The sequence below is a fragment of the Felis catus genome, chromosome C1, assembly GCF_018350175.1.
Source record: "Felis catus isolate Fca126 chromosome C1, F.catus_Fca126_mat1.0, whole genome shotgun sequence".
Lineage (NCBI taxonomy): Eukaryota > Metazoa > Chordata > Mammalia > Carnivora > Felidae > Felis > Felis catus.
The window spans coordinates 150,661,491-150,686,414 of NC_058375.1; the positions used below are offsets into that span (position 1 = coordinate 150,661,491).

Below are 24,924 nucleotides of genomic sequence, written 5' to 3' on the forward strand. Positions count from 1 at the left end.
AGAGATTTCCTTAAATGTCTTCAACCAATAATTCTCCTAGTCTTTGTTGAGGGGCTTAGTAAATGTGTTGGGGCAGGCCTTCAACACTGAGCCAGGGAGTTTACTCCTCTGTTTTAGTTTTCACTTCTTGCTTTTGTAGAGCCTCAAGGTCAGACAGAAGTGAGAGCTCGCGGCCTTCTCAGGTCTTTCCCAGCATTCACAGGACCCTAGGTAGGCACACGCCCCTAAGCATACATATTACCTTCTAGATTCCCAGGAATGGCTCAGAGTTTTTCATAGACCCTATGGACATCTCATTCCTTAGCTAAATACTTTAGTATGGCTGGAAGCAAGAGTGTTCTAAACAAAGTTGAGAGATTTTTGACCTTTGTATTGATTGTTGGGGGAGTCACTGGTGAAATTTTAAGCAAAGGGGCATGACTGTACTTATGCACCTGAAAAAAAACTTTGTTAATTAAATGGAGAATGCATTGAAGGGGGACAAACTGAAGGCAGGGAGATTAAAATTATTGCTGCATTCTAGGAAAAAAGTAATGAAGGTTTGAGTTAAGGTTGAAGCAGAGGGAATGGTAAAAGGTGAGTGGTGGATCGGAAAAGGTCTTTTATAGATTTAAATCCTTCATGATTTCTAGGGTTATTAGTTGGGAGGCCAGTGGGAATAGGTGAATAAGAGGGAAATGTCAACTCGTAGGTCTGATTAGGGAGACCAGTTGAAGGATAGGCTCATTCACTGAAAAAAAGCAAATAGAAGAGGAACAGGTTTGGGGGTAAACATAAAGATGTTGATCCAAATATAGTATTACCTATGGTTAAAATAACCCATGTTTTTGTTTTTGTTTTTGTTTTTTTAGATAGAAATGGACTATCTTTAAGAGGAAAATTCAGTATAATTATGCCTACTCAAGTAGCTTTGGATTCAGATGCTGTAATCCCTCCTTTCCCTCTATCCAGGGGATTCATCATTTTTGATTTAGGAATGCTTTAAAGATGCTCATAATTTGGAATATATTTGATAAAGTGAGAGGGACTTGGTGAACATGTTGCCCTAAACAGAGCCTGTTGCGAAGTATGATATAAATTCGTCAGTAATCAGTCATTTCTTGCGTGGTTTTGCTATCTGAAAACCTAGCACAGAGCAGATAATGGGTGAAACGTTATTGATGCTAATTCTATGGAGAAACGTCAGTAAGTGTTTTTTTTGAGCCCTGTAAATTGGGCTTAAAATAGGTGGATTTAACATTTGGGAAACGTTGGTTTTCCTTGAAATCCAATCCCTGGAAAGCGGCGAAAACAAGGAGGCGGGCAGACTGCAGCGTGGAAAAGAACCCCTGACCGATTTCCCCTCTCTTTACACCCCTCCCTTTTCTGCTTCTCAGATGACCGAGTTCAAACGAACCTTTCAGTTTTTGAGTAGGACCGTGGTGAACACCCAAACGAAAGGGGTTCTGGTTTCTGCAACCCTGTAGTTACATTTCCTAGCCCGTCACCTCCTGGGCCCGGTAGGCGGGCGTCCCAGAGCTCGACCGCGGCCTGGATGCGAAGAGGAGGGGAGAAAAAGGTGGGGGGGAGAAAAGGGTGAATGTCTGAGGGGCGGGAGCGGCGCCGGCGCTAACTTCCGTCCCGCCCTCCCAGCCTCGCCTGGAGAAGCGGGGTTGCCCGCGCCGTCCGGGTGGCGCAGGCCTCCGGGACGCCCGCCGAACTCCCGAGCCGTCTCCAATTGGCCGTCGGGGGAACGGAAGCCGAAGCAGAGGAGTGAACCCGGAAGTGCTTCGCCGCGGAGGCCCGGGCGACTCTTTTGAATGGAATCGGGCTGATTCATCGCCGGTTCGCGGAGCCAGAGCCCGGCGGAGTCTGAGTCGCCGCTGCAGCTGGTGCCGTCTTCGCCGCCTCCGCGTCACCGCAGGTGGGAGACGAGAATCCAGACCGCGGCCTCCCGTCCCCGCCCGCTTTCAGGTAAGACGGGAAGGCAGGGCCCCGGAGGTCCGCGGAGGCAGCCGAGCTAGGCCGCCGCCGGCCCCGCGCCTTCCTGAGTCACGTTGCCCAGCCGGTTGCCGCTGGAGGCCTGGGCCCTGAGGGAGGAGTCCAGGCTCCTTCGTACTCCTCGCCGGTTATTCGGGCCTTTCTGGATGTAGTCTCCTTCTTCCAGGAGTTTCTGCTTCGCTGAATTCATCACATTTGGGGGACCCTCTTCTCCCGACACCAGGAGAATCCTTGTGTATGGCCTCTGTGTGTGTGTGTGTGTGTGTGTGTGTGTGTGTGTGTGTGTGTGTGTGCTCTATTGATAGTTACTCCGGTGTTGAAAAACTTCAAAGAAGGCAGAGGAAACAAGGGAGAGAGAATTAAATTAACTTTTTCAGTGAAGGCATGCTTGCTTTATCACTTGTGCTACCCATGGGCCTTGACCCCTTTTTTTCTTAGTGTTAAGATTTCAGCTCTCTTCAAAAACCGGACAAAAACCCCAGAGATGCACTGGTGTTTAGCCTTGAAACTTTCCAAAGCAAAGTGTGGTTTTTCGGCTATGCTTTTTAGCTTACTTTCAATTTGTCCTAATTGAGTAGTTGTTGGTGAATAGGTAGCATTTCCTGTTTTCAGTAAAGTAGAAATCTGCTCTGTGTTACCTCTTGGAACTTTTCCTTGGGACGTACTTTTGTGTCTGTCAAGAGAAGAAAAAAATGTAAACTTTTCGGAAGAGTTGGAATGTAAATTTGGTGACCGAATGAAAAAGTCTTGAAATAAAAAATGGTAACTTAAAAGTTGATAAAGATTCATGGGAAAGGCAGGGAAGAAGCCTTAAAAATTAGCATAGAAATGCAGTTCTAAGGTGTAAGTTTTTTTTTTATTGCTACAAAAATATGTTTTTTATTACTAAGTTAATGTTTATGAGTAAAGGAATAAGTCAGCCACTATAATGTCGAAATACCAAAAAAGAACTGACTGCAATGTTAGTGGAGATAATTAACACAATGGTGGCTTTCTTGTTTTGTCCAGTAAGGCTAGCAACTGGCTCATTTAAAGTTTATATGTTTTAAACACATTTAACAGAAGTGGGACATTAACTACAGTTAAGTTGTGTTCAGTGAAGTGATACTTAGTGAAAACCCTGGATATTGTCAGAAAACAGTTTTGAAGTCATCTTTCAATGAAGCCTCACCTGTTGACTTTGGGAGATTGTTTTTTCTCCTCAGGGTTGCTTGGTAAATAATATTTTGCTGTTTTAATGTAAAGCTTATTTTTGTGTTTATTTTTATGCTTGTGATGTAAACCTTGTTTTTAGTATGTAGGTTGACAACCTATGTTTGATTATCAGTAACAAGAGATTGTGCTTTTGTTTTCCATTATATAGAGTGTTCATTTCATAATTCAGTGTCCGCTTCTGAAAGTCTGACCTGAAAATTCACATGATTTATTACTAATGAACTTGTCATATACCCAGTTTGTTGCACTCCTTTGACATTCATATCCTGCTTTGTGATATTTTGGTGTCCCCATCTGTAAAATGAGAATTGGATTAAATAATCGCTTCTGGCTCTAAGATGATCATAACAATAGCAGTACCTTATAATTGAGTACCTTATAAATGTTCCAGGCACTATAAGAGGTGCTTTGTGTTTTTTCTTACACTGATTTGCAAGAGGTAGGTTATTATCCCATTTTATGGATGAAGTCTAGAGACGAGAAGAAGGTGACTTTTTACAGATCCTACGGAGAGTAGGTCATAAAGCCCAGATTCAAATTGAGGTATGATAGCCTTCAGAGCCTTTCTGGCTCTACCCTGCTGCCTTTCACTATATGTATTTTTTTATGGGTTTATATCATGCCTCCCCAGACAGAGTATAAATTCTTTCAGTGAAAGTTAACTGAGTTTCTTAGTGGCTCTATTTCTGTATCACCTTATGCACAAAGTAGTACAGGTTTTCCCTGCTCTCTGAAAGTTAGCTTTACCCCACTTCACTTTTACAGAAGACCTGCATTATACCCATTTTTGCTAACAGATAGAAATCTGAAGAGGATTTTCGCTTTTACTAAATGGTAACTGTTTTCTTCAATTTATACCATTTCCACTTAGGAAGATTTTCATAGGAACATTCTGCTTTTGGATAAGAGAGGGAAACTTGTATTTAATGAATGTTTAATTGAAAGTTGTAATTAGGAGACAGCACAAGAAAAGATATTTGTAACAGTTCCATCTTTACTGTTCTAAAATGGAAAAATCTTGCTTTCAAAATCCTATTTATATAATTAAAAGTTTAATATCGACTCTGTTTCTTCCACTGAAGAAAGCCTTTAAGAAAGTAAAAAACATTTCCAATTACTTTCCACAAATCAGAGTAGAGGAATTAGAAATACAGTGAGATCACAAATATGGAGTAAAGGATTTAGCATCAGTCTGAAAAGTAATGTAACTGTAGCATGGATTGGGGAGTAAAAAATGAAAATTGAACTAAGAAACAATGATAAACTCGAACAACTAAGGCCTTCATGATTTGTTGAATTTTATGAATTACTAGGAAAACGGTGTCCCTTGTCCCTTGTGAAAAGATTGAAGAGTTAAAAAATTGCCACATTCCAAATCCGGATTAAGATAGTTTTGAAGGATCTGTTTTTAGAGTTATTCATAGTTCCATACATTTCCTATAAGTATTTGAGAATTGATTTATTTTAATTCCATCAGGAAAACAATCTAACTGTATCAGGTTCTAACCAGATACTAACTTAGGGAGATGAAGAAGTAGAAAATCATCAACTTTTAAAAAAAAAAATTAAAAAATTTTTTAAATGTTTATTTTTGAGAGCGAGAGAGACAGAACATGAGCAGGGGGTGGGGGCAGAGAGAGAGGGAGACACAGAATCTGAAGCATTCGCCAGGCTCTGAGCTGTCAGCTCAGAGCCCGATGTGGGGCTTGAACCCACTAACTGAGATCATGACTTGAGCCAAAGTCGTATGCCCAACCGACTGAGCCACCTAGGTGCCCCGAAAATCATCAACTTTTGATGTACAACCTTTTGAAAGTACTGATACTTATTTTGTATTGTTACCAATTTGGATTGTAAACATTATATATGACATATTAGTTACAGCTAAACGCTTTGTTCATATTATCTGATGATGTTTTAAGTGAAGTTAATCATATCGTGAATGAGCTCTTGGGGTCCTCTGCTTTTTGGTAGGTGTAAAAACTTGATAGGAGTTTTCTATGGCCGGCCCTTCCTTCCTTCCTTCCTTCCTTCCTTCCTTCCTTCCTTCCTTCCTTCCTTCCTTCCTTCCCTCCCTCCCTCCCTCCCTCCCTCCCTCCCTCTTTTTGAGAGAGAGAGAGGGACGGGCAGAGAGAGGGAGACACAGAATCTGAAGCAGGCTCCAGGCTCTGAGCTATCAGCACAAAAGTCCGACGCTTAACTAAGCCATCCAGGCGCCCCTGTATGGCTTTTATTTTGAAGAATTGGAAGTATTGTCTTTTATGTTATAGTTTAACACTTTAATTTTATAAACCCTTTTGCTAAAATCTGCAAAATTCAAGTCCCTCTTCTCCAGTGTAATTCATTTAGTACTGTGAAATGTACCTATTGTTTTGAAATTCAGTAAGTGGCAAAGCATGTGGGAAGAAAAATCTTTGTTGTATGAACTGTAGCCATACTAAGGAAAGTGGTGCTGAGGAGAGCTGCTAGCACTCCTTGTTTACTCACTATATGTCAAGCATTATGTTAAGTGTTGTTTATGTCCATTGTCTTCTTTAATCCAAACAACTGTATAAGGTGGATGCTGTCCTTATTCCCATTTTGCAGATAAGGAAACTGAGTCTCAGGGAGGTAACTGACCCCAGGACACAGAGCTAGTAAGTATTAGAAACAAGATTTGAGTCCTGGCACTTGTAACGCAGAGTCATAGATGTTAACCCTCATATAAAGTATGCATAACATAAAATTTATCATTTTAATCATTTTTAGATGTATAGTGGCTTTAAGTACATTCACGTTGTGCAGCTGTCACCACCATCCATTTCTGGAACTTTTCCATTTTCCAATTGCAATACTTTTGAAAACATTGATAGCTCATAATTTTATTGAAGAGAGGATGGCTATCATCTCTGCTCACAAAATGTTTTTTGCTTTTAGATTTATAAACACCAATAGAGTTAGTCCAATGGTTTTTTTCATTCTACATTATCTGTTTACTTTTGTTCATCTTTGTGGACACTTCAGCATTTGTCCACATATGAGCTTCATCAACATCATTATACATCTCTTAGCAAAACAGGTTCTTGTTGTAAGATAGTGTGTAATGAAGTCCTTCTTGTTGAATTCCCAACCGGATGAGAAAGTTTTTCTTTTTTAGTCTTAGAAATATTGTTCACTCATTGATCCACTTAAAAAAAAATTTTTTTTTAATGTTTATTTATTTTTGAGAGAGAGAGTGAGCAGGGGAGGGGCAGAGACAGAGGGCAAGAGAGAATCCCAAGCTGGCTCAGCACTATCAGCACAGAGCCTGATGCGGGGCTGGAACTTAGCAACCGTGAGATCATGACCTGAGCCAAAATCATTCACAGTGTTGTGTAACTACCCCATCTCTATCAAGTTCCAAAACGATTCCATCATTCTGAAGTAAAATCTCTTACCCTTAAGCAGTTTCTCCATTTTACACCTTTCCTGCAACCTCTGGCAATCACTAATCTGCATTCCTTTTCTATGGATTCATATATTTGGGATATTTAATATAAATGAAATCATACAGTTTGTGACCTTTGTGCATGGCTTCTTTTATATAGCATAATGTTTTGAGGTTCATTCATAATATAACGTGATGGTACTACATTCCTTTTTATAGCTTAATAATATTCCATATATTCCATCATGTGAATTTGTTTATCCTTCCATCTTTTGATGGACATTTGGGTTGATTCCATCGTTGGGCTGTTGTGAATAGTGATGCTATAAATCTGCATGTACAAGAGTTTGTTTTGAATACCTATTTTCAGTTCTTTTGGATATATACCTAGGAGTGGAATTGCTGGGTCATATGATCATTCTTTGTTGAACTTTTTGAAGAGTTCCCAAACTGTTTCCAGCGATGATTGGTTCTTAAGTTCGAGAAGATCTTAAGATCTTAAGAAGTTCTTAAGATCGAGAAGATCTAGGGTATTGTCATTTGAAGATATATAGCCTGAGGTTTTGTTTATATCAGTGGTTCTGAACTGGGAGTGATTTTTGCCCTTCCAGCAGACATTTGGCAATGTCTAGGGACATTTTTGATTATCACGACTTGGTACGTATTAACGGTACCTAATGGGTAGAGGCCAGGGATGCTGCAAAACATCCTGTAATGCACAAGACAGCCCCCTGTAACAAATTTGGTTCTAAATGTCAATAGTGCTGAAGAAACCCTGGCTTATACCACCAATTTTATTGTTATTGTTAGAGACTAGAATGTTACCTGTTTTTACATTCACCTTGTGATTCTCTAATATTGCGAAACTTTTTTTCTCTGTCAGTTTTCTCTTGGACATTATGAGTATAATATGCAAAGTTCTGAATTCTTAGCTGTGCTCAAATGAAAGCTAAAAAGACTACAAAGGTGATGTCTCTTGTCCTTTATGTGTTTTTGAAAAGTGGTAAATGCTTTGGACAGCACAATAAGAAGTGAAGGATGAAGCAATAGCAATAATGTATTTCACTATTGCATCATTTTGGATAATTCTTATTCTTCCATTTTCTTGGTTTTTTTTTTTTTTTTAGTTTTTTTTGGTGTAGTTGGGAATAATTGACTAAGAAATGACAAATTCCTATGATAATGAAATAGCAAACTTTGAAATATAGGAAAAATAACATTACTAAGATTCCATAGTACCTCATAGGTTTGTATGTAATGTGCAGTGGACCTATATAGTAATTGCACAATAGAATGTTCTATTTAAAAATATGAGTAAGTTTTCTCTGGTCTTTGAAACACCTCTAGAAAGACTAAAAGTCATAAAATGTCAATCCTTACATATAACTAAAACTGCTCAAAAGAGAAACCTAGGAACAAAATTTGGATGTGGGGTCAATCCTTTGCTCTGTAGCTCTCTGGGATGCTATTTCTTCCATATTCTTCTGAAGTTGGTGATTAAAAATCAATTTTGAGTTCTATTTCAATTTTAGGAATTTTGCTTCGTTTAAAGCTCTTGGCATATTTTCCTCCATAGTTCTCAAAGTAATCATATCTTATTTACTTTTCTAGGAGAGAGAGGAAAAAAAAATACTTGGGAAAAGTTATACCTGTCAGTATTAGCAGGAGCTTAAGAAGAAATTTGTCAAACAACGAATTGAAGCTTAACACCACAAGAGTTGTAGTTACTGACCAGGTGAGAATGAAGAATGTATATAATTTTTGCCTACTGTTTTTAGGATATGATATATGAAAATGTATCTTTTAAAAAAAACAGAAAATGTATCCTTTTTTTTAACATACATCAAATTATAAATGATAGATGACCAGATTTAAGAGCTCATGAAAGTCATTTAGATAACTAGCATTTTTGTTCTTATTTGCTTTCTATAAACTCTTTTAAAAAGTAGTGTGATTTAGGGTGCCTGGGTGACTCCGACTCTAGGTTTCATCTGGGGTCATGATCTCACAGTTCATGAGTTTGAGCCCCACGTCAGGCTCTATGCTGACCGCGCAGAGCCTGCTTGGGATTTCTCTCTGCCCCTCCCTGGCTTGCTTTCTCTCACTCTCTATCTCAAAAGATAAGTACATAAACATTAAAATTTTTTTTAAAAGTAGTGTGATTTAGAACCTTTATCAATGTATTTCATTTCTAAATGTTAATATTTTTGTTAAACCTCATTATGTTATCTAAACTGTTTTAGTTTGTTAAATATTTTTTCCTGTTTGCTGAGACATCTAATTTTGCTAAAAACACAAATTTGACCTGCCAGATTTTCTTTCCCTCTGCTCCCCACATCGCTCATGTATATTCACAGCATCTGGAGTCTGTGTAAAGTCATCAGAAACAACACAGGGGAAATAGATAAACTGAACACAGCTGGGAATCGACTTTGGCCTGGAATGTATATAATGTCTAAAGTATACTGTATGTTATTAGTTTTCTTACCATTTCTTCTTTAAGTTTATAAGCTAGAAATGGTACAAAAGAATTTTTGCCTTTGGTAATATATTCTAGAGAAATGTCTTTAATATTTTAAAATATTCAGGTTCCCCCCACCCCCCGTTTATAGACTTTAAAAAGTGCCATGTATTGAATGCTATATTTGAGTTGAGGAATTTTAATGAGAATTTGATGGAGGTTTTGTTTGTAAATGTTGCTATTAGGAGGATGTGTTAACGTTGTAAAGCAGAAATTTTATCTGGACTGTCAAGTTTTCTTGTGTGCCTTTCTTTTTTTAAAGTGAATTTATCCATTGTGAATCTCACAGACCTGTTGATATAAAGTTGTTTATAAATTGTTTATATAAAATTCAAAAACAACTAGTTTATGCCATTAGAAGTTGGAATTCTGTCTTTGCGTGGTGGTAGGGACTGGAAAAAGGGGCATGACAGGTGTTTTTAGGTGCTGATAATGTTGTTTCTTTATCTAGGTGGTGGTTATGGGAGAGTATTCACTTTGTGAAGATTCCATGCCTATATCATTTGTGCAAGTTTCCTATATGTGGACTTGAGTAAAGTTTAGAGTATTAACATTGTTAAATATAGAAGTAAATTGTTAGCACGATTCAGCAAAAATGATTAGGCTGTAATGATCTTGAGTATATTATTAAGTTTTAGTTTGTATAGCAGTTCTAACTAGTAAAATAACATGAACAGATGACTAATTTGTTAGCATTTAATATAGAATATAAATTGTAATACCATTTTCTAAAGCATACATTTATTTTTTTTAATTTTTTTTATTAAACAAAAATTTTTTTTAACGTTTATTTATTTTTGAGACAGAGAGAGACAGAGCGTGAACAGGGGAGGGGCAGAGAGAGAGGGAGACAGAATTTGAAGCAGGCTCCAGGCTCCAAGCCATCAGCCCAGAGCCCGACACGGGGCTCGAACTCCTGGACCGCGAGATCGTGACCTGAGTTGAAGTCAGACGCTTAACCGACTGAGCCACCCAGGCGCCCCACTAAAGCATATATTTAGAAAGAAAAGGAAATTTTAAGGCACTAGTGATTTTCAAGTAGAAGAAGTGCTTCATTGCCTTGTTTAACATTTAACAACATTTAGCTGTACTGATATTAATTTTTTATCATTTGGTTACTCTTTTTTTTCATTTGAGGCCATATTGGTACTCTTGCTATTTCTTTGATTTCTTCTGAGTTTTTCAAGCTTATAAGAATGTCTTCTATAGTTATTCTAGATTGATAAAATTAATCTTTGTATTGATTAACTCTAAAATTATAGTTGAGACAGCAGTTGAATTTCCTCAGTGAAAAAGGTATATGTCTACACAACATCTGAAATAATGCAAAATGTCTGCGTAGGTTCTAGAACACTATCTTCATGCATTTAATGTTTACTTTATAATATTTCTTTTAGTATAATGAGTTCATTTTAAAAAAGGCTTTGATGCTAATTCAGAGATCCATAATCTGCTCACAATGTCTTTCACATGTAGTTTTGATGATAACTGACAAGCTGTAAGTTAATTAGCACAGAACTTACTAATGAGGATGTTAAAATTTAATTTAAAAGTGAGGATTTTTATTTGTATACTCTGGACAAATTGAAGGAAATTCAATCATACATATGATAAGCATTTCAGGCACTTTTTCCTCATTCGGGTACTTTATTAGATAACAATGAGAAAATATAATTAACTTAATGATAGCAAAGTTTTGAAAGTATGCTAAGATTGCTTGTCTTTAAAATCGGGGATAACCCAAAACCAAAGCAGTAAAGTAAGGTCTGTTAATTAGCATGGAAGACAGCTTCTTGAATTAATATGTGGTGTTAATTAACAGGAAGTCTGATGTTGTGTTGTAATTACCACCAATATTTTTGACATACTGAGTGACTGAAGGTGAATTATATAGATAGCAATTGAGTAAACACTTTTGTGCTTAGGAACGTTTTCCTTTGTTTCTGTTTCCTAGAAATATGGACAGACTTCTTAGACTTGGAGGAGGTATGCCTGGACTGGGCCAGGTTAGTATATATAGACCTTTAGTATTTTTTGTGTGTGTAAACTACATGTCTTTCTCTAGTTACCCAAAGAGAAAGAAATCATTCCCAAGAAATTGTCTCACAGATAACCTTATGGTAAGAAGCTTACCTTATTGCTGGTTGTTGTATTGCAACAGTAAATAACATGTGGAGAACATTTTCTATTATCTTAATTATTTTCTCCTAGGAATAAGAATTTTCTACTTTTTAATTTAAAATTTGAGTGTATGTGAGAATTGTCAATCTTGCCTTTTAGTAAAAAAAAAAAAAAAAGGACTCAAAATATCTTATTTCTGGGTTTACAATGTAGATTTTAGAAGTAGCACATGAAAAAGTAAACATGGCATCCTCTTGGCAACATTGAGAAAACTGACCCATAGAATGTTTGTATGTACAATTTTAAAACTGATGGATTCCTTATAGTAGTTATGATACATGGGTGAATTAATATGTAATATCTCTTGTTTTTTAAATTTGGTATATACGGTTTCTTACATTCCTATTAAAACTAAATTTGTTTTCACTTTTAATACTATATTTACCTTCATGCTGTTGGGCAAACAATCTGTAGATAGATTTTTTTTTTTGTCTCAAAGTATTTATTCTGCTTTTAGCTGAAGAAGAAACTTTTGCCATTTTTTGAGTTCTGCACTGATTATCTTTCCAGTCCTCCATTCACAAAAGTGATAACTATGTGTTGTTCTTTTCCTGAGACTTTTATGTAATATGTTGTTTAATGACCAACTTTTGGGAATTTTTTTTTCCTAAAGTTTATTTATTTTCTTAGTAATCTCTACACCCAGTGTGGGGCTTGAACCCACAACCCTGAGATCAAGACTTGCATGCTCTTCTGACTGAGCCAGCCAGGCACCCCTGGGAATATTTTTTTTTATTATTTTTATTTATTATTATTATTGTTATTATTATTTTTGCCTTCTGTTGGGGCTGGTTTGTAGACCCGAGAATATTTTTATAACCCTTTTTTTTAGTTGCCAGCTTTCCCTCATTTCCCTATCACTGGCAGTGAGTTTGTCTTCCTTCATTTAAAGTAGTCTGTATTTGGTGAAAGAAAGTTTTGTTTGGGATTTCATGGTATTTTCAGTGTGGAGGCACTTTTACCCAAATTCCTTGAGTAGATCTATTATGGCTTCTACTAATAAACTTTCTCCTGTTAGAAAACTGGAATCATTTTGTGATTCTGTATTGCATCCTTGTGTAGACAGCAGCTGTTTTTACTTTTATTAGTGTTGAATATTTCTCAGGTTCATTTACTGTCAGCATGTTTCTTTATGATTCTTCATTTTTGTAAGAGCTGTGTAATCCATTCTAAGAGGACTGAGCCTCTCTGAATTTGACCCTTCCAAAGCTGTGTCCATACTTTTATAAGCATTCTAGATAACTTCTAGAATTCCCTAATGTATTCTGAAATGAGCAATAACAACATTAAGGCATATGAAAGTGTCAGAAGTGAGCTGAGGTAGTATGTAGGTACTGCAGTTTTACCTGCAAAATGTAGGCAATGGTAATTGCCTTAGTAGAATTCTTTTTCTTTTTTTGCCTTAGTAGAAGTTGCAGCAAATTTAAATACCAAAGTAATTTTTCTTAAGCATTAGATGCAATAAATTATATATCCATGCTGGAAATCCAAATCCATGCTGGGGAAATTTTCTGGACGTGAAATAAGGTTTTATTGACCACAGATTGAGCTATATTGTATCTCAGTGACCACTGCAAACCTTTGCAGTAAGTGAAAAACTTAAGTTTGGTTCAATAACTTCTCCTTGGTTTCTGATACTTAATCGCCTCATGTGTCCTCTGTATTCTTTTTTGAACTTAAAAATGTTGTTTGAGAATCTGTTACTTCATGTATGTGTTTCATCTTCCCAGTTAGATGACAAACTCTTAAGGGAGAATTTGTGGAGTGCTAATTTCTGTGATATCTCCTTTATCTAATACTAGTGTGCAATGATTAATTTTTTTCTTAACATTTTATTTTACTCTTGTTCTAGACTTATTTGACAAATACCTAAGTGTTACTTTTGCAACAAGTGTTATAACAAATAATGTTATCATAACAAATGTGTGTTACTTTTCAATAAACAGGAATAAAATGTTGTGTATTGTTTATTTTTAATAAAGACAAAGATATTTGGATTGGTAATAACTACTCTTTCCATTCAATAATGGATAGTAGCCAATAAAAGTGAAAAAGGAGACATAAGCTGCTTTATCCCTCCAAAAATAAATGGGGAATGTTACTTTCTTACTATTTAACAGAAAAGTCATAATGTCGTTATAAATAGGGGCAGAATACTTGCTGGTAAGTTTGCAGATGCCCCTTTTAAAACATGAGACTACGAACAGAACAGAGTTCTTCATCTTAACAACTCTTAACTGTCTCTGAAATTAAGTGATTTTCTTTTCTCTGTGGCTAATCTTTCCACTTATTCTCTGATCCCATCCTCTCTTGAAACTTTGCTCTTTTCAATTGACCCCTTTCTCTGCCTACAGAAATGTTTGTCTTCTGTATCCAGAAACAACAAAACTTGACTCCATTCTGCCATTAAGCCTTTTCTTACATTTATTTCTAAAATTTCTAAAGCAACAGCTTATACTCAAAGATTCTACTTCCTTACCTTTACCGACTCTTGTGAGGTTATATACTGGCCTCTTGCATTACTGTTTTGGAATTGCTCAAATTGCCAAATCTGTTGGCCTACTTTAGTTCCCTTTTCACTGGGCTTCATTATTTTAAAACTGTTCACAATGTCTTTATTAAAACTTTACCTTGGTACTTTTTCCTAGTTCTTCATTATTGTGTCCATACCTACAAAACAACTAGAAGCTTTATTTTTTTTTTTTAATATTACATTAAAAAAAAACTTTTTTTTAAGTGTTTATTTATTCTTGAGACAGAGACAGAGCGTGAACAGGGGAGGGGCAGAGAGAGAGGGAGACACAGAATCTGAAACAGGCTCCAGGCTCTGGGCTGTCAGCACAGAGCCCAATGCGGGGCTCGAACCCACGAACTGTGAGATCATGACCTGAGCCGAAGTCAGACGCTTAACCGACTGAGCCACCCAGGCGCCCCTAAATATTACATTTTTAAATGTTAATACTTGAACAGTGATAGGCTAACATCATTAAATCTATCCACAGTCTCCTATATAAACCTATCAGTAATTTGAAGTAGAAACAAGCAGATGTTTTATTAGAACTATTAAAATTTGTAAACTAGTGGCTTTAAATTTCAAATGTATTTTTTTTATTTGCTAACGTGCTTACAAACATGAAATTACTGTAAGACATGAGATGATTTATTAAATGCATGTACTGTTGTAAATTTGGCTACTTGATTGTCTTTATAACTATCCCAACTTAGGTCTTGACTACTAACCTTTCTGCAAGCTGTGAGGACAAAACTCAAGAGATAGGTATAGCTAAAGCATAATCTCCAGTCTCTTAAAGTTTTAGTTTAAGTCTTTGGGTCTATTTTAGCTTTAGAAACAGGGCAGTCTTTTCAGATTTTAATCTTCTCAAGCTTAAAAGTAAATGAATTCTTTTTTTTTCTTTTATTATTTATTTATTTTGGGGGAGAGAGAGAGACAGAGACAGAGACAGAGACAGAGACAGAGACAGAGACAGAGAATCCCAAGCAGGCTCCGCACCGTCAGTGCAGAGCCTGATGTGGGGCTTGAACACTCAAACCATGAGATCATGACCTGAGCCAAAATGAAGAGTGGGATGCTTAACCAGCTGAGCCACCCAGGCACCCCAAAAGTAAATGAATTCTTAAGTAAAGTGTCGGTAGCATCTGTTGGCTTGTATTTGAAATTGTTAGGCCAGTATATTGATTTTCTAAGAACATTGTTACTTAACCTAGGTATCTTACATTTTAGTAGACGTATAGCAATTATGTTTAAGTGCTTGGCACATATTAACTACTTTGAGTGGATACTGGTGCTTATTAAAAACAGTATGATTTGTAAGTAGAGTGGATGTGGGGTTTCTAACTTTTTACACAATAAAGGTAAATAAGACTGAATTGAGAAGATGATGTTTGAACTAAACTTTGGAATGAGCATATGGCAACACATATTCAAAATGTTGGAGAATAAGTGATGTAAGGGAAAACAATGAGGAAAGAATCTGGTAAATGAATTTGGAGTAGATTGTGAAAGGGTTGAATGCCATTCCTGTTGATTCTTGCTTTTTCTCCCCATAGGCATTATAGTTGATAAACTTTTTTTTTTTTTTTGTAGCAGAATTACAAGGTAATTCAATCTGTATTCTTGAAAAGTAATTCTAGTGGTAGTTTGCAGAATAGATAGAAAGGAAGAGATTGAAGTCAGAGTCCTCAATCATATGAAATACTTCTGACTTTTAACCTTTCAGGCACATAGTAGGATTTTACTTCTCCATCATTTTTTAAGTTAGCCTGAACGTGATTTTGCTTTGACCAATGGAATGTGAGTTGGAAATTAATAGGTCACTTTTATGTGGAAGCTTTAAGTATGATTTGCCTGTCCTGGTAATCAAGGAAGCATGGAGATCTTTGTTAGCTGGGTCCCTGAGAGGGAATGAAAAACCTGCAAGTCAGAAATCCTGGACTTTTGTGTGAAATGTCCTAATTATTTTGGTCTCTGGTTTTTGTTTTAAGAAACATGATGTAGGCCAAACTAAGCACGTATGCAGACCTGTGTTGCCTATAAGTAAGTTATCAGTTGGTATCTTTTCTGATACAGGCCCTTAGTGATTTCCAGATGCAAAAACAATGGACAATACTATAGATGAATGATCAGAGGAGGCTTTCTGAAAGTGGTGAGATGTAAGCTGAATTTTGAAGGAGTATTTCGGGTAGCGTGATTTAAACAAAATAAGTTCCTGAATTGGATGTGTTCTAGTGTATTTGTTATAACTCTCAAATCCATGCAGTGTATGGCTTTTGTATACATAACTAATAACGAGTTTTCTGTTTCCATGGGTCTTTGAGTAGAAATGTTTGTTCAGTTGTTTGTCTTTTGAATTTTGGTCTAATGTTTTATAGAAAGGATTAACTTAACATAGTAATGGGAAAAAATACTTGGAATAAATGAAGAAATAATACCATTTTCATAGATAAGGAGTTTTAATATCAGATGCCAGTTTTCCAATTTAATCATAAATCCAGTGCAGTTCCAGTAAAAATATCAACCAGCATTTTCATGGAATTAGAAAACTGATTCTAAAATTCATATAGGTGGGGTACCTGGGTGGTGCAGCTGGTTAAGCGTCCGGCTTCTGTTCAGGTCATGATCTCGTGGTTCATGGGTTCGAGCTCTGCATTGGGCCCTCTGCTGTCAGCACAGAGCCTGCTTTGGATCCTCTGTCTCCCCCTCTGTTTCCCCCTCCCCACCCCCCAAGGGTGCTCTTTATCTCTCAAAAATAAACATTTTAAAAAGTATGAAATTCATATAGGAAAAAAATAATCCAAAAATAGCAAAGAAATTGTTAGAAAGGAAAAGGAAACTTGCTCTATCAAAAATCAAAATATATTTTAATATCATATGCCTCAAGTAGTATAATATTGGTATGTAGATAGATCAGTGCAATCAATTAAGAAGTCCAGAAGTAGAATTATGCATATATAGGAACTTGATTTGTGATAGAATTTGTACTAAAAATTAGGAAGGAGAGGCCTGTTCATTAAATGATGCTGGAACAAGTGGCTTTCTATATTGGGGGAAAACTAATAGTAGATTCCTACTTTATTCTATATACAAAGATGTATAGCACATGGATTGAAGACATGACTATGAAAATCAAACTTTATAAGTTTGGAAGACACACCAATTAGGATGGCTGTTATCCCAAAACAAAACAACAACAACAACAGCAAAAAGAATAAACACAACTAGAAAATCACAATTGTTGATTGGGATGTAGATAATTTGGAACCCTGTGCATTACTGGTAGGAATATAAAATTATGTTACCTCTGTGGAAAACAGTACGGTGGTTCCTCAAAAAATTAAATGTAGCATTACCATATGACACAGTAATTCTATTTCTGCTTATATATCCCAAAGAATTGAAAGCTGGGACTCAAAGATTTTTGTACACCGATGGTCATAGCATTATTCACAGTGGCCAAAAGGTGGAAACAACTTGTATCTTACTGATAGATGAGTAGATAAACAAAATGTGATATGTACATGCTATGGAATATTATTCAGCCTTAAAAAGGAAGGAAAAATCTGACATACCAAATTCAACATGGATAAACCTTGAAGACATGATGCTAGGTGAAATAAGCCAGTCACAAAAGGACAAATACTGAGTGATTCTGCTTATATGAAGTACTAGTCAAATTCACTGAGACAGAAGGTAGAGTGGTTGTTGTAAGGGGTTGGGAGACCTAATGATGTGGTTGTTAGTGTTTAATGGGTACAGGGTTTCAATTTGGGAAGATGAAAAAATTCTGGAGATGGATAGTGGTGTTGGTGGCACAATAATGTGAATGTGTGAATGTACTTAAAGCCATTGAACTGTATACTTAAAAATGTTTAAATGATAAATTTTGTGTTGTGTGTTTTTTACCACAATAAAATTTTCAATTACTGTATTTTTATAATGAGATTAATACCTACCGTAGATGTTTCTTAAAAGGATTAAATAAACTAACGTGTCAGTCACACAGTAGATAGACCCCATAAAATTTTTTAGAAGAAAATTTTGCCTTTATGACCTCAGAATAGGAAAGCAAAACTCATAAGGTTGCTAATTTGACTGCTTCAGTACATTACTATCTCTTGCCCCAACAAAGACTGTAGAAACAAACTTAAAAGACAAGGGATAGAGAAGATGTTTGTAACACATTTGTCTGCAACACATTTAGCAGAACCATAAATCAGTAAGACAATAAAAGACAACCTCAGAAGAAAGAACATGTAATGGCAATTTGTAGAACAAGAACTGCCAGCAAGTAGGAAAAGATACTCAGCTTCACTGTACATCACAGAAATGAAAATTAGAACAAGTATTAGAGTTTTTTAAAAACAAAAGTCTGTTAAGTGTTAAGATTTTGGAAAGCAAAGATTTTCACGTAAGTTTTTTCCCTTTGGTTAGGTGTGGGTGTGCAGTATGGGTGTGGGAATTGGTTAAGGATTGTATATCAGTGTTTTAGAACATTACGTGGCAAATAGAGAACCATAAATATACATTGAATGAACACACTGTGTATGGAGTGTAAATGCTTGAAGTCACTTTGGAAATTAATTTGACGGGTATGTAGTAAAATTGAAAATGCCCTGACTTCTGTGACTCAGCAATTCCATTTATTCACTTTAGAGAAATTCTCACACACGTGTGTCAGGACACATGTTTAAGGATATTTATTGTGACATTGTTTAGATTATTGAAAAATTGCAAAACACCTAAATTTCTGTCTGTGGGAAAATGTGTTACTGGAATATAATGGAATGGAATTATTATACTCCAGTTAAAATGGACTAGATTCTTAGACTTATAAACATATTAAGGGAAAAAGTCAGGTTGTAGAGACATATACAATATGAAAGCATTAATGTTAATTGAAAACACAATACTTTTTTAAAGGGTACGTAACTTAAGTAAAAGTATAACAAATTCTACAGCAACACTATCGAGTAGAGCTTTCTGCAATGATGGAAATATTCTATATGGACTCTAGTACAATAGCCACTAGCCGTATTTGGCTGTTAAGCACTTGAAATGTGAGTAGAACAACTGAAGAACTGAATTTTAAATTTTACTTAATTTTAATTTCAATTAATTTAAATTTAGTAGCCTCGTGTAGCTGTTCAGTCCATGAAGTATGCCCAGTGTGATCTGAATTTTTAATTTTAATTAAATTTATTGTTACATGTAGCTAGCAACTACCTTAGGCCTAGATAAAGCAACACAAATTCATGAGAAGGGAGGGAGGTAAAAGGAACTTTTACTTCATATATACTGTTTTTTATTTTTACTTTTATTTTTTTAATTTTTAAAGTTATTTGTTTGTTTTGAGAGAGAGAGCACAAGTGAAAGTGGAGGAGAGCCAGAGAGAGGGAGAGAATCCCAAGCTCTGACAGTGCAGAAGAGCCCGATGTGGGGCTCGATCTCACGAACTGTGAGATCAGTCATGACCTGAGCAGAAACCAAAAGTCAGAAACTTAACCGACTGAGCCACCCAGGTGCCTCTGTTCTCTCTTCTTAATAGACAAATGAACAAACAAAAAATAAGCAAAAGAACAAGTCAGTGAGTACCACTAAATGACGTTAAATAACATTTTCTTGTACTTCTTTAAATGCTGATTTATTTTTGAGAGAGAGAGGGAGACACAGAATCCAAAGCAGGCACCAGGCTCCGAGCTGTCAGCACAGAGCCTGACTCGAGGCTTGGACCCACAAACTGTGAGATCATGACCTGAGCCGAAGTCGGACGCTTAACTGACTGAGCCACCCAGGCACCCCTCCTTTAGTACTTTTTTTAAAAAGTCACCAAGTAAAACAAAACCAGAAATGCATCTTAATTTATTTTTCAGTACTTCTTTTTCATGCCTTGCTTAGGCATTCCATATAAATCTAGAGAGGTTGCCAAAGGCTAGACTATGTAGGGCCTTGTAGAAGATGCTTTTCCAACTGAGTTGGGAAATCATTAGAGATTTTTCAGCAAAGGAGTTAATGCTTGAAACATTTTTTAAAAACCTGGGTACTCTGGAGAGGAGAGGTAAGATGGCAAGAATGGAAGCAGAGACAAAAAGGCTACTACAGCACTATTTTAAGATAAATTACAGATTTTCATAAAAGGCTTCTTTTTATATGTTCCTTGAGCTCTTTAGCTTGTTTTGACAACTTTTATATACTGATGGATGCTTCTGGTTACCTTTTTTTTTCTTTGATTTGAGTATTCTATCCTTAGGTGATCCTCTGAACACTTACAAAGAGCCCTTCTAAACATTGGTAGATTAATTTGGCCATTTTTCTGCCTATTAAGAAGTAGGGAAGGGTCAAGAAATTGTATTTGTTTTCTTTGCTTAACTACAAATAAATAGTGATTTTGCTTTAGAAACAAAGCAAAAATATAATATGCCTTTATTTTCATTTGCTGTGCTTGCCAGGTAATAATTCTATTATTTTTAAAGTATAGTTCCTAATTATTCATGTACTTGAGCTGGTGTTTCTACTGTAGAAAATTAGGAAAGGTCAGGTCAATAGCAAGCTAATTAGAGCATACTCTTTCTAGTTGTCATTGTAATGTAATTCTGCTGAATAGATATTAAGCCCCATGAAAAATGTGGTGCTCTTGAGAGGTCTCAAATCTACTCTTGAGAGTTCTCAAGTAAAAGGAAAACAAATTCCTGGCGGGTGCATTGTGGTTACTCTCTGTCATCTTGTTTGAACTTTCTAGTGAGTGGTCTTTCAAGGGGGAAAGATCTTTGACAATTGTGAATGTTAAACTTCTAATTTGATGTGAAATTACCATAAATGGTTTTGTTTGAGTTCTTTAAGGGGAGCAGTTATTTTCTTCTTTCTTTTTTCTTTTTCTTTTAATTAAAATTTTTTTTTCCATTTTTTTAAGTTTATTTATTTATTTTGAGAGAGATAGGAGACAGTGCGAGCGGGGAGGGGCAGAGAGAGAGAATCCTAGGCAGGCTTCACACTGTCAGCACAGAGCCCGATGTGGGGCTTGAACCCCACAACCGTGAGATGATGACCTTAGCCGAAATCAAGAGTTGGATGCTCAAACCGACTGAGCCACCCAGGTGGCCCGGGGAGCAGTTATTTTCAATTACAGTGAGATTATCTTCCAAACTTACATTCTGATGAAATAGAGCATCAGAATTAGGAAAAATGAAACATTAAAATTTTAAATTTGAAGTCAAATATATGACGGACCAAGACATTTGATACCATTTTTGGTAGAAAAAGTATATGGGATGAGAAATAAGAGAAGATACCCCTGTTTAATATAGGAAACTACGATATTGCAACGTAATCTCAATATGCCAAATGTGTGGGATGTTACGATCTTGAAAATCTGGTGTATGTCGTTTTCTTCCCTACCCTCAACATTGTTTTGCATATTTGATTTATTGGCCGTCTTGCTCATTTGGAGCACTGATCTTTGGGTTTCCAGTTTTAAACTTTTGTGATGTAACTTGTAACTTTTCAGATCATATTACCATTTGGACAGTTCTCTAGATAAAATACTAATACTCATTTAAAATCTGGACAGATATGGTTAGTGTTCTCTCCCACAACACATTCAAGGTGGTTCTTTGTGGGATGTTATCTGGGTTGAGTGCCGGGGAAGCATATGCCACCAGAGCAGGGCAATAGTCTCCCTCAGGCAGCTTCCCAGCGCTGCTCTTCACACTGCTGGTGGTTTCACAGGCTCTTCCTGCCGGGACACTGAATGCCTATGTTGAGCACAATGGGAAGGCTTAGGGACAATAAAGAATAAATTAATGATTTTGATAGTTACACTTTTCTCTTACTCCTGTGTACATTTTCCCTCTTTTCACCCAAATACATTCTTACCTGCCTATGGTAGCTCTCTGTTAATTAGTTCTTTGTTCTCTAGCATTCTAAACACCAGAGCCTAAGTAATTAATTGAAAGCAAAATGCCAATCAAAAGTAGATAAACTAACAAAATCTAGTTTTGGTAAGGCACCCTCTAATGTTTTATAGAAAAGGTGTTCTTTTACTTCATGGAAACTGCTTATTTCATTACCTAGTAGAATATATTTTTGTTATCTTTAAATAGCCATATCAGTGTGGGGAGACCATTTTGATTTTACTTTAATTTGCACCTGGTTCCACAGTTTCAGGCTATTATTTCCTTCCCATTTTACCCTCTGATTTCTATTTAAATTTTTTTAATTTTTAATTTTTTATTTTAGAGAGAGTGAGAGAGAACGTGAAATGGGGAAGGGGGCAGGAGAGAGAGAGAGAGAGAGAGAGAGAGAGAGAGAGAGAATATTAAGCAGGCTCCACACTGAGCAGGGCTTGATCCTACAACCCTGGGATCGTGACCTGAGCCAAAATCAACAGTTGGATGGATGCTCAACCTACTGAGCCACATAGGCACTCCCCTACTTCCTGTGTTATAGACTAAATGAGATCTTTGAACATTTTATAGTTCAGTCTTTCAACAAGGCTCTTCCTTAGGGGTTTCCTTGAGGGCTGTGAAAATTGTAGCAATATAGGGAGATAGCCAAATACTCCAAAGAGGGAATGTAATTGTCAGTGGGGTCTAGGGCAAGTGTATGGATCCATAAAGAGAAACCACATATTTTTACAGTTATCAGGATTCCCCTAGAATTTATAGAAGTGGTCTTATACCGAATATGGACAAATGCCGAATGCTTCCCATGTTTTGATGTGAGCTGTTCTATGTACTTAGTCTCCTCATTTAATCCTCATAACAATCCTATATGAATAGGGATAATTATTCCTGTATTATAGGGTTGAGTCACAGAACTAAGAAGTGAAGTTAGACTTGGAACACAAGTCTGATGCCAAAGTCTATTCTATATCAACAACATCTATATCAGGTAGATAATCTTGTAGTGTTGTCATTGGCTACTTGCTTCATAAATTAAAAAATCTTAATTAGTCTGGAAATTTTTATTGCAAAATGTAGGTGAAGAGTAAGATGCTTGCTTTTTAAATTTTTAGGAAACCTAAAATATTTGAGAGGATTTTTCTTTATTGTGGCATGTAATATCAATTTCATGTTTTAAGAATATTTAGGGATTGACTGCTTATTTCATTTTATTCCCTATGATAATGTATACCTTGATATATTGGCAAAAGCAGAGTATACAAATAGGACAACTTTTTAAAGAAGGTTTATGTTCCTTTCTCCTTTTAGTTTATAAAACATTTTCCTTACTATTCAGAAATTGATTAGTGCTCTAAATTGACTGCCAAAATAAAGTTGTTATATTAAAAAAATTACTTTTGGAAAGACGCTCTTTACTAAGCGAATTTGAATGACCAGTCTTGTTGTACCTTGACTTGTAATAATGAAAGAAGAGGTACAGAGAGCTGTTTTATTTGAATAATAGACTTGCCAATTAGCCATCAAGTGCTTCCATCTGTGAAATTTTTGATCAGATGGGTTAGCTGGGATGTTTCCAGACTAGGGCATCATAAATGGCACTTGAAAACTGTCACTTTGATGATGAGGTTTCAAGTATTACACTGCTTGATGCTGTGGAACCTTTTTTTTCCTTTTGCAGTACCATGTTTTTTTAGAACATACTGATCCCACTTATGAATTCTGTGGCATCAAGAGAACTTGGGAGACCTGCCACTGATGTAAAGTTCTGCTTAATCTGCTGCTCTGCCCTGTGCTGAGATTGGTTTTTAAACCAGAGTATTAACAGCTTCTTTAATGGCCTGCACAGTAACGTTGGTTGGAGATCTGACTGGCACAAGCAGGCGATGCCCATTGCCCATGGGCCATGAAGCTGGCACACACTGGCAAGTTTCTTTGTACTTTCCTGGTAACATACATTCATTTTCAAATGTCTCCGTCCCTTAAATAAATGTAGAGTAGTCTGAGGCCACTTAAGTGTTGAGATTTCTACATGTAGCAGTTGTATGGAATGAATTGAACATCTGTCTTGTATATTTTTTAGGATTTAAATTACTTACTGGTAATTATTACATTTTAAGATTTGTTTAGTAATTTGGAAATATAGATTTCTGGAATAATTGTCATATGTTTTTTTCTCACTGTGCCATATCTTCCTTGCTTGGTCTTATAATTTAAAAAAATTTTTTTAATCTTTGTTTTTGAGAGAGAGAGAAAGTGCGAGCAGGGGAGGAACAGATAGAGAGGGAGACACAGAATCCAAAGCAGGTTCCAGGCTCTGAGCTGCCAGCACAGAGCCCGATGCAGGGCTTGAACCCACAAACTATGAGATCATGACATGAGCCGATGTCAGACACTTAACCAATTGAGCCACCCAGGTGCCTGCTTGGTCTTATATTTTATAGGATGTTTTCCTTAGTAAGTTGACTTCTTCGAATGCTTGTGGATATGGTTAGATTATGGAGTCCCTCTCTGGTCCTCAATTTGTGTAGGGACATATTCATGCCTTTGTCATTTTGTGGACACCAGCCTGGCTTTCTCTCTGCCTTGGCACAGATCTCTGATCTGTCTAAACTCCCTGAGAAAGGCAGTAGGCAACGATGAAAGCCCACATTCTGGAACTAGACTAGATCTGAATGGCCTAGAGAGACTAGAGAAAATGACAATACGGTATCCATATGCAGGAAAACAGATGTCTGGGGTCTTGTTCTATTCATTTTTCTTCCAGGGTTTGTTTTCATATGTTAATATCATCCTCAGTCCCTTCAACCTCTCTGAGTGGACTTTGTCCCAGTGAGAAAAAAGTATCAATTCAAATGTTTTGTTGTTTGTTATTTTGGATTACCTAACCACTGTGCCCTTTTTATTCTTAGGTTTGGCTTTTCTTCCCCCTCCTAGGCAAAAATGTCCAGGAGTTCATAAATAGCATTGATTAAGCAACAGGTTTCCATTTTTGAGGCATATGGCAATTAAGTAACTATGACATTTGAAGGAAAAAATGATTTCAGAGTGGAACTGAATGACTTGCTTTTAGGTGTTCCTATGTAGAGCCTTAAACAACAGTATAAATGGATGTGACAGTGTGATCTTTGCCTTCCTTCCCAAAAGAATAGAATTTTCCCCTGGGCGTTTTGACCACAGCTTTAATGCTCTGTAATAAGTTTTGGTT

General features: G+C 36.4%; 1 protein-coding gene across 2 annotated transcripts in view; it reads left to right on the forward strand.

Annotated features, from left to right (window-relative positions):
• The first annotated feature begins 1,653 nt into the window (after nucleotides 1–1,653).
• The window catches only part of PSMD14 (proteasome 26S subunit, non-ATPase 14), a 97,034-nt gene continuing 73,763 nt past the window's right edge, over nucleotides 1,654–24,924 (forward strand). Inside the window, exons 1-3 of one of the 2 annotated variants that reach the window (XM_006935316.4) lie at nucleotides 1,654–1,953; nucleotides 8,213–8,336; nucleotides 11,077–11,128. In XM_006935316.4, the coding sequence (XP_006935378.1) occupies nucleotides 11,081–11,128 (48 nt within the window). In that variant the 5' untranslated portion in view covers nucleotides 1,654–1,953; nucleotides 8,213–8,336; nucleotides 11,077–11,080. Of the gene's footprint in view, nucleotides 1,954–5,775; nucleotides 5,832–8,212; nucleotides 8,337–11,076; nucleotides 11,129–24,924 lie in introns of those variants that run through there. The other variant, XM_045033869.1, reaches the window with a different exon arrangement.